At 38.4% G+C, this 9592-nt stretch overlaps 1 protein-coding gene across 4 annotated transcripts in view; it reads right to left on the bottom strand.

The window, feature by feature from the left end:
* Positions 1-253: 253 nt before the first annotated feature.
* Positions 254-9592, bottom strand: part of vmp1 (vacuole membrane protein 1) — a 191284-nt gene continuing 181945 nt past the window's right edge. For all 4 annotated transcript variants that reach the window (XM_078548215.1, XM_078548217.1, XM_078548216.1 and 1 more), the window contains 2 exons: positions 6567-6669; positions 254-3720 (listed from right to left, as the gene is read on the bottom strand). In XM_078548215.1, coding sequence (XP_078404341.1) covers positions 3577-3720; positions 6567-6669 — 247 coding nt within the window. In that variant the 3' untranslated portion in view covers positions 254-3576. The remainder of the gene's footprint in view (positions 3721-6566; positions 6670-9592) is intronic.

The raw sequence follows: 9592 nt of genomic DNA, 5'->3' as shown, positions 1-9592 counted from the left end.
CTCTTTTCGTACATTTGGAAATCTTTTTCTATAAGTGAATTGTACACGCATTCCAAGCAGCTAGTATGAAAATTAATGTGTAAAAGAGCCAATTGACAATACAAGTAGCAAAATGGAAAGATAATGTATAAACACCAAGATATTGCTTGGTTATTTCTTGGATCAGAAATTCAAGTTTGGATTAAATTAGTCTTCATGAAGAATGGAAAACAGATGACGACAATGTACAAATGATAACAGACTCCTCCAAGTATCAGCTCTGCTGTAGGTTTTATTAGATATTCTGCACAGCATGATACGTTTAATTTGAATGGTAGACATCAAAAGTACTATCACTGTAGGGTGGAATCAATCTGTTACTTGTGTGGCTTTGATAAAATTATTGAACCTCAGGGAAGCCCAATACAGGAAGAGACTATCCTACTTAGCAGGAAACAGCACAATACTACACAAGACCTACTGCACAGTAATAATCTGTGAACATCGAACGCAAGAATAAAAAAAATTTTAAAAAGTATGAGTTATTTGATAGTTTAGGCAGAATATCACATTACTACAGACTAACTGGAATTCTTGCCCTACAACTGGTACAGAGGATGAGATTCAGAAAAGGACTACTCACAAAGGACAAAACAATGAATGCTACAATGAAGATGCAATAGCGCAACAAAACAAAACGAAATGCTGATCAGATGGAAGACACCACATTGTCAGATAGCCTACCAACTGTTGTCGCCAACTGAGCTAACAGCCAACACCAGTCTGATAAGCTATCTCACAGAATGGCAAAATGATGGAGAAGCTGGATGTGACAGAAAATCTACACCTGGTACTACAGGATAGAAATGAAATGAAGGTGCACAGAATCTTACCTCATTCTGAATTACTATGAACATCTTTTGAGCACTAAATATTGGTTTGCAGTTTTGGAAAAAAAAGTCCCAATATCTGCAAGAATGAAATTCTGTTACATGTCTTATGTATTTTCTTATTTGAACAAAAGCACCCATAAAAGAGCTCCAGTTTGCTATGCCAGATGGTCACAGGTTCAAATCCCAGACTTTGCAGCGATTCAAATTCTCAATGCCTCATTGGACAAGTTTGCTTAGTTGTTGGTCAGACTCTAGCATTGCAGGGTGGTGGTGGGTACCACAGTGTGGAGCATATTGTTGGCTGATCTCAGAGCAACACTGACCATTAATCCAGCCTCATCTTCTAAGAGAGAGGATTAACATGGCCAAGAATTTGCACCAACACCCAAAAACTTGGTAAAGAGATAAAACCAATATTGTGCAACAGAATTATTACTGAAAATCTCTCATTTGCAGTTTAATTTTCACACAATGCACCTTTGGCTTTCCAAGAATTCAAATCACCTACTTTACATCAGGCACCAGAAAATATTGTGAAATAATGATCCAGTTTACTCTATGGAATGGAAAAATGACCCGTAGCTATACGGGTCATTTACATTTCCCCATGTGATTTTAATGAGGTACGCTTTTGTCATGAGTAGCTTTGCATAAACTTGCTCGTTCTTTTTCCTAATGGACCAATTCCTCAGACTCCAATGGAAATGTTTGATGGACAGATGGCATGGCTCTAGAACCTGTCAAAATGACTCTGTGGGCCAACCACCTGTAGAATGCTGAGTTGTTACCAGAGATGGAAATCGCTTTGGATGTATTGCTTTCCATGACTTAGCATTACAGACCCACTGTGCACTGGATAACAGTGCTAACATGCTATTGAGGGAAAAGCCCACATGCAGATCAGCTGCGACTGAAATTGCAATCTGGGATCACCCAGTGCACTGGGCAAAACAGCACCCTGGAAACACAAATCCATATTATTTAAATTCATTCACTTTGATGAAAATCCTAAAAAGATAACACCTTAGTTCCAATTTTATTCCACTTAGAAAATGAAATAATTAAGACAGAATCTGAGTTTCTTTAGTTCAAACAGCTCCTACAGAGAAGCTTCTGAATTGTCTCTTTCATGCAACATACTTTGCATGTGAATAAGATATACTCTACGGCCTAAAAGAAAGACAAATTTTGTTTGCGTATTGCATTCTTGATAATTGTACCAATATAACAATTAGAACATATTACTTTACGAATGGTTCTATATAAATTACTATGTAGGATCAACATCATTTGAGCTTATACATAATAGGTAGATGTAGTTTTATGATATATACACAATCATGACATTCCCCACAAGAATTGACAAAGACACAGACTAAAGTTCAGTCTGTGGAATGACTGAATGTAGTTTTATAAAGTCAGATTAGATTTATCATGTTAAAATTTACAGAGCAAAAATGACATTGCTTTTCATATATACAGTTGGAGATGGACCGGTTCCATAGCTTCTAATAATTTTTCTTTCACCATCATTGTGTAAAGTACAAGCAGAGATGAGCAATATAGGTTTAATGGTTTTGTGCGATATATGTGGCCTCATTAAGAAATAGATAAGATACAGAAGATTGAGGTAATAAATACCTACAGTTTTTAAAAATCTATTTACCTCTTTGACATAGTCTACACATACTGCTATTTTACGCTCCACATCTACCCTCAATCAGCAAGTGCGAGGGGAACAAAATGATAGCTATCGACACCAATGCTTTCTCTTTCAGCTAAGTGTACTTTCTGTGGATGATGGCCTGACCTGATCTTTAGTGCTTCACCCAGTCACTGGATGTTACAATACTGATGGGACTCTTATGACGTGAAACTTGCGGCGACAAATCATAGTTCAAACAGTTGCCGGAGTATGAAATCTCCACAACAAAGGTTATGTGTCATTTGGCGGGTTGTTGTGGAAGGAGGGGTAATGGAGATAAAGATGCAAAGGAGGAGGAAAAATAAGCTTAAAACATCGCCACTTAACTATTCCAAATTTAGTAGCTCCAAAGAATTTAACTATTTTCAACCAGTCCTTAGTGGGTTATTAGTTAATGAAACATTGTCATCATTGTGTTTGACAAGCTGACAACATGATCAGCTACTGCCAAAAAAGGCCAACCCTTGCTAGTCAGAGGATTCCAATTCAAAAACAGGCATTGAGTGAATACACTCGCTCCTCAAACAACTGATGATATTAGCATTCAACAAGTTAATACAATTTTTGTTTCCACAAACCACATCAAGGTCCTTTTCAGCACTGTGCCCAAAATAATTTGGAGCAAGTTAACATCATTGCTTTCAATTGGGTTCCATGCTTAATATTTACATCTATCCTGCAATTTCCTTTATGCCACTTAATAGCATTCATCACTAATATGGCCTCAATTGAAACTAAGATACATTCAAAAAATAAAAAAATTGGAGACAACAAATAGGCAAGAATCCACAAAAGTGGATTCCAAGCTGGAGTACCTGTGCTAATCAAGAAAATATTTTTTTCAAAACTTGTAAATGCAGAAACTTATAATACTCCCCCTTTGCTTCCTTTATATTAATTCCAGTTTGTGGAACCAAGAAGCAGCAGATGGTTTTTATGAATCACTATCTAACCTGGACCTTGTGCAGTCCCTTCTTTCTAAATAAAAGTGTTACTTTTTCATTTCATTTTCTCTTCAGTGTATTTCTGCGACTGGATCCGTTTGGCGTAGCTCTGAGCCATGGAATTAATGATGGAAAGAATGAAGTAGCACACCATGATGATGACTACTTTTTCAAAGATCCAGGACAGCCAGTTTTCACTCTAATGGGGGTGGTGGGGTGCAGGGAGGAAAGAGAAAAACAACATAAAAAGTATTTATTAAAGATTGCTTAATCTGAAATCAATAGCAGACTGCTAGTAGCTTAATTAGACCAATATGCATGATTAGGAACAGTCCCAAAGCTTTTTTGCTGTAAAATAATCAAAGAATTGAAGGATGGAGAAATGTGCATCAAGCTTCACACACCGGTCAATCTTAGATACAGAATTGCTGGGAGCAGAGGGTGGGGCAGGGGAGAGGCTGGGAAGGACCCTCCACAGACTAAACATTTCCGTGTAGGAGGCATAAAGCAGGGGAAATAATTTTCATATTCAATGGCAAAAACTATGCTTTATGAAGTTAACCTAGCAAGTGGCATGAAAGTGCCCTCCAGATACTTTTAATTCACATATCCAATTAACCAAAACCAAAAGCACAATTGTTTAATTTAACATTTCATCAAAAGATAGCATCTTTGCCACAGGTTTAATATTATTAAAATATTAGCTACAGATCTAGCTGGTCCTTGGACAAATCAAGCTCATCAATACAAATAGAAGCATAAAATTAATTAGTGCCATGAATGGCATTAAATTACATGTGTCCTGAGTTGGTGAAGCATTCTCTCCACATTTTTAATCTCTCTACTTAATTCTGTTCAGTGGGTATGGATGATGATTTCTTGAGGAAATCATCATTTTGGAGACTGAAACAAAACCCTTATCATTTTATAGTTCCCAACAGAAGTTTGATCAAAGGTAGGTTTTTTTGACTCAATCACAGAGTATGGATGTTGTTGGCTAGGCCAGTATTTATTGGTCATCCCTAATTGCCCTCAAGATGGTGGTGATGAGCCGACATTCAATGCTGAACGTATCTTTGTAAAGTGGCCAACACGGTGACAATCTATTGGCCAGTACTGGAAATTTATTGGTCTTTATATATACAGGAAACCAGATCCTCACTACTTCACTAGGTCAGGCCAAGCGAGTTCTCACCCCACTCTGAGGCCATTAAAAGTGAGCAAACTAAAATCTGGCAAATCTGTCAGTGCAGTGGGGATCCCCACTCAGGAAGAAACAGATGGGAATTTAGTTCACCACCTCCTCTTTCAGGCACGCACATAACACTTCCCTTCGCCGGTCAACTTAGTCTGTATTGGCACTGATGAGGTGTCTACTGATCTGCCTGCCAGCTGCTCCATCTGGAGATTTAAAAAAGCATGAAAGGCCAGAAAAGAGTCTGAATCAAAAAGAGAGAGAAAATCTTTCAACAACTCAATTAGACTGACACACACACGCCTACACATGCAGTCCCTCTGTACTAATCTGGCACCAGGATCGCCATTTTGATTCAATATGTGCCATGGCATTAAGAGCTTGATTTAGATATTCTGCATCTGCATCAGTATTGAAGCAATGGCTCTGAGCCAAACCAAACTCTTGTTAATATACTAGTGGAAACTTGTCCGATACGGGTTTACTAAAGAAGATAAAGCATTTGTGCATTTTGAAATAGGTCATCAGATACTGAAAAATACCATCATTATTTAAGAGGGAAGGAAAATGCAGACACTGAAGTATTTTTCCCTATTTATATTCCATTTACTAGTGACTTCAGAAAGGGCGAATGTGTGAATAGTAACAAGCACGTGGCTTTTTTTTTCATCTGAATCTCTAGTAGATTCAGTATATATATATAAATCTGATAATTACAAATATTACAGTAATTAAGAAAAAGGTAGGACTGGAAACTGATCCTTCCAACTTTGACCTTTAATCCTCTAAGAGGAGCTTTTATTTTCATAGTTCAAAAATTAAATTGGTCAAAGACTAAAATTCACAGAACACTTTTACATCAGCTTTCACATAACGTGCAAGCTGTGTTGTACAATCCTGTGTCTATGGCAGCATGACACAAATAGCTGTTCCACTGGGAGGAAGTACCTCGGTTTTAAAAAGTTGCACAAGTGTTGGGTTTGGTGACTGTTACATCCACGTCATCACAATTGTACACCAGGAACCGAGTCTTTTTTGGGTTGGAGTGGGGAGGGGGTAAGAAATGGGAGTTTGAGTATCTTTCTAGACAAGTTATTTTGGAGAGAATAAAAATAATGGACAATTAGTACAGTGTCTTGATATAAATCATATTGTACTCAAACACAAGATTAGAAAGATCATACCACATTCAAACATTAAAAAGTTTTTTTTTCATACAAGACATATGTTTCAAATTTAAATCAGTCACTATTACGTAGTTAAAACTGTCCAAAAAGAAAGTTAATTGAACTTGGAGGTTTACTATTTCCAAAAACTTTTAAACTGATTACTGAAAAGACAATTTCAAGACTTTAATACCTACAATATTACAAGGTCCTGAGTTAGTCATACATATAGGGTCTGGTGGCATAATTGAAGACCATCCTCATCAGCGCAGCCTACAAGATTATGATTTCTTAAACCTTATTCATAGATGACATAGAAAATTGCTAAGGACCACTGCCAAGGATGGTCATCTCAATGTGATGCAATCTTCTTGATCACAGCTTATCTGAGTCAACTCAAATGCACTGAACTTCAGACAAGCCACTTTATTTCCTGAATTTTTTTTCCTAAGAAAAGTAGAGTTTTGATCACATTTTCTAATTTCTGAATTATTGCAGGCCTCAATTTCTGTCCATTGGACCTTTGGCCAATTTAAGATCTCAAGTTGAAGAGTCCCCTAATTACTCTAGATTTAGCATTCAACTCCATGTACACAAAAGAATCAGGTGAACAGAATGACACACACAGGCCAACAAATGGTTTAACGTTAAAAAGTAGATAAATTACATTCAGGGTATTCTTACCGCTTCTACTGTATCTCCAGACTTGTGGTGAAGCTTGGCTTTCTGGGCCTCCAGATATTCTCTGAAGGGTTTTTGAAGTGAAGGGCCTAAGCTTGGAATTGCCCTATGTGAGTCAGTTCCAATTCCACGAGTATATTTGGGAGAAGGGAGAAAAAATAAACAAAGGAAACACAGTTAATTTTACTCACCTATGGAAGTGCTGTATAAACTTAATACAAAAGTTAAAGAGTAGTTAAAGTTTATGCAACTGGTGCCGTCACTCATTGTGATTAAGGTAAGAGCAGGAGCATGAACTCAAGTACTGCACTGGCAGACCACAGTATCTCAAATGAATGATTCTCACAAGCTGGCCCCATATATCACCGTCAGTTCCTGTAAAAACTGGTTTGAACTGATCAATAAGGAAGTGAGTCGGTGTTGTGTCATTGCCAGCTAAGAAAGAAACTACACTCCCACCCCATTTATGACTCGCCCCCACAGCTCCTGGAAGGGTGGCCACTTCCGAATATATCGGGCCTTATAAGGGAATACAACATGTCATTCCTTTACTGTTAAGAACCTACTAGCAATTTTCATAGTACCTCCTCCTCCTTTTGCATCTCCTCCTCCACCACCACCACCATCACCACCACCACACACCCCCCACCCCCCAACCACAGCTCAGCAGTTGGTGATTAACCAAGAAACAAACAAGGTACTATGAACCTTTTTTGTTACGTTACTTCACATTTATTCCCCCTATGGCACAATATACTCTTATTGAAATGAGAGGGAGTGTATGCCGCACCCACTGCACTCGGCATACAAAACTCTTGAATCGTGCAATGACACCAGATACTTTATATTTTATCATGTACCCTCTGCAAAAATTACTTACAACAGACAAGATGTAAAACTGAGTAATGGGGAAGGAAAGAAAAAGGAGGAGGGTCCAAAAGGAGATAGCAAACCTAGGTTAATGCAAGAATATATTTTCTTATGCAATAAACCATGAGTTAGCACTTCTAATCGGTGACTTTATATTGGTACCGGAAGGAACACAATTTTGAAACAATATATCACTATAAGTGATTCATTTGCCTAGATACCATAACTAATGGTTAAAATTTCCTTCAAAAACAGGTCTGAACAAATGTTCTTCTCGCCCATAGCCGCAAGTAGGGTTTTAAAAGCTGACACTAATTAAAGTAGAGAAATAGACTAATACCTTCAGATATTTCATAGATTTCCACTTTGTATAAGGCAGGTTGATTAGTCATTACTTTCATAAAAATGTGGTCATGCAGGAGGTAAAGCTCTTCACAAAAATCTCACCATAATGACAAATATAGCAGTTTTTTTAAAAAAAGGCGGCATTTCTCCAAATCCCTTCACGTTACCGGAAGACTTTAGGTTCACAATTTCTGTACCAAGCCTGGGGAAAACTGTCTGTTGCTAAAGAATACACAGTCTGATTTACACTTACCGTTTATGGTGCTACCCATCACGGGCAGATAAATAATATGAAATTTATCTCCAACTGCAGCCACTCTCCCAAACCCTTCCTCTACCATGTCTGCCTTTGGGACATGGTTACATGGTTACTTCAAAGTGGCTTTGTCCTTGAATTTAGGAGCAGGAGGAGGCCATTCAGCCCTTTGAGCCTACTCCACCATTCAATAAGATCATGGCTGATCTGGCTGGGGTCTCAACTCTAATTTCCTGTCTGCCCCCCATAATCCTTGATTTCCTTGTCCATCAAAAATATGTCTAACTCTGCTTTGAATAAATTCAATGACCCAACCTCCACTGCTTTCTGAGGAAGAGAATTCAACAGAATAATGACCCTCTGAAGGAAAAAAATTCTACTCATCTCTGTCTTAAAAGGGTGATCTTTTATTCTTAAACTGTGTCCCCTAGTTCTAGTCTCCCCACAAGTGGAAACATCCTCTCGGTATCTACCCTGTCAAGTCCCTATAGGATCTTATCTTTCAATAAGATCACTTTTCATTCTTCTAAACTCCAATGAGTATGGGCCCAACCTGTTCATAAGATAAACCCCTCATCTCAGGAATGAGTTGAGTGAAGAGTCTCTGAGCTGCTTCAATGATATATTTTTTCAAATAAGGAGACCAAAACTGAACACAGTATTCCAGATGTAGTCTCATCAAGACCTTGTACAGCTGCAGTAAAACTTCCCTACTTTTATATTCCATTCCCCTCACAATAAACGCCAACATTCCATTTGCCTTCCTAATCACATGCTGTACCTGCATACTAACTTTTTGTGATTCATGTACCAGGACACACAGATCCCTCTGTACCAACAAGTTCTGCAATCTGTCCCCATTTACTATTGTTCCTGTCAAAATGGACAAGTTCACATTTTCCCAAATTATACTCCATCTGTCAGATTCTTGCCCGCTCACTTAACTTGTCTATGTCCCTTTGCAATCTCTCTACCTCCTCTTGACAACTTACTTTCCTACCTATCTTGGTATCATCAGCAAATTTAGCTACCATACATTCGGTCCCTTCATCATTTGTTTTTACTTGTTCATGGGATGTGGGCGTTGCTAGCTAGGCCAGCATTTATTGCCCATCGTTAATTGCCCTTGCTCAGAGGACAGTTAAGCATTGCTGTGGATTCGGAGTCACATGAAGGCCAGACCAGGTAAGGACAGTAGATTTCCTTCCCCAAAGGACATTAGTGAACCAGATGGGTTTTTACAACAATTGGCAATGGTTTCGTGATCATCAGACTTTTAATTCCAGATTTTTATTGAATTCAAATTTCGAACCCAGGTCCCCAGAGCATTACCTGGGGTTCTGGAATACTAGTCCAGTGACAATACCACTATGCCACCACCTCCCCCAAGTAATTGGATGTAGATTGTAAATAGTTGAGGCCCCAGCACTGATCCCTGTGGCACTCCACTAGTTACAGCTTGCCAACCCGAAAAAGACCCATTTATCCTGACTCTCTGGTTCCTGTTAGCTAACCAATCCTTTATCTGTGCTAATATGTTACCTCTACATCATGTTCT

The sequence above is a fragment of the Cetorhinus maximus genome, chromosome 9 (assembly GCF_964194155.1).
Source record: "Cetorhinus maximus chromosome 9, sCetMax3.hap1.1, whole genome shotgun sequence".
Taxonomy (NCBI): Eukaryota; Metazoa; Chordata; class Chondrichthyes; order Lamniformes; family Cetorhinidae; genus Cetorhinus; species Cetorhinus maximus.
Note: the sequence above shows the minus strand (reverse complement) of the source record. Positions and strands in the feature narration are given on the sequence as shown.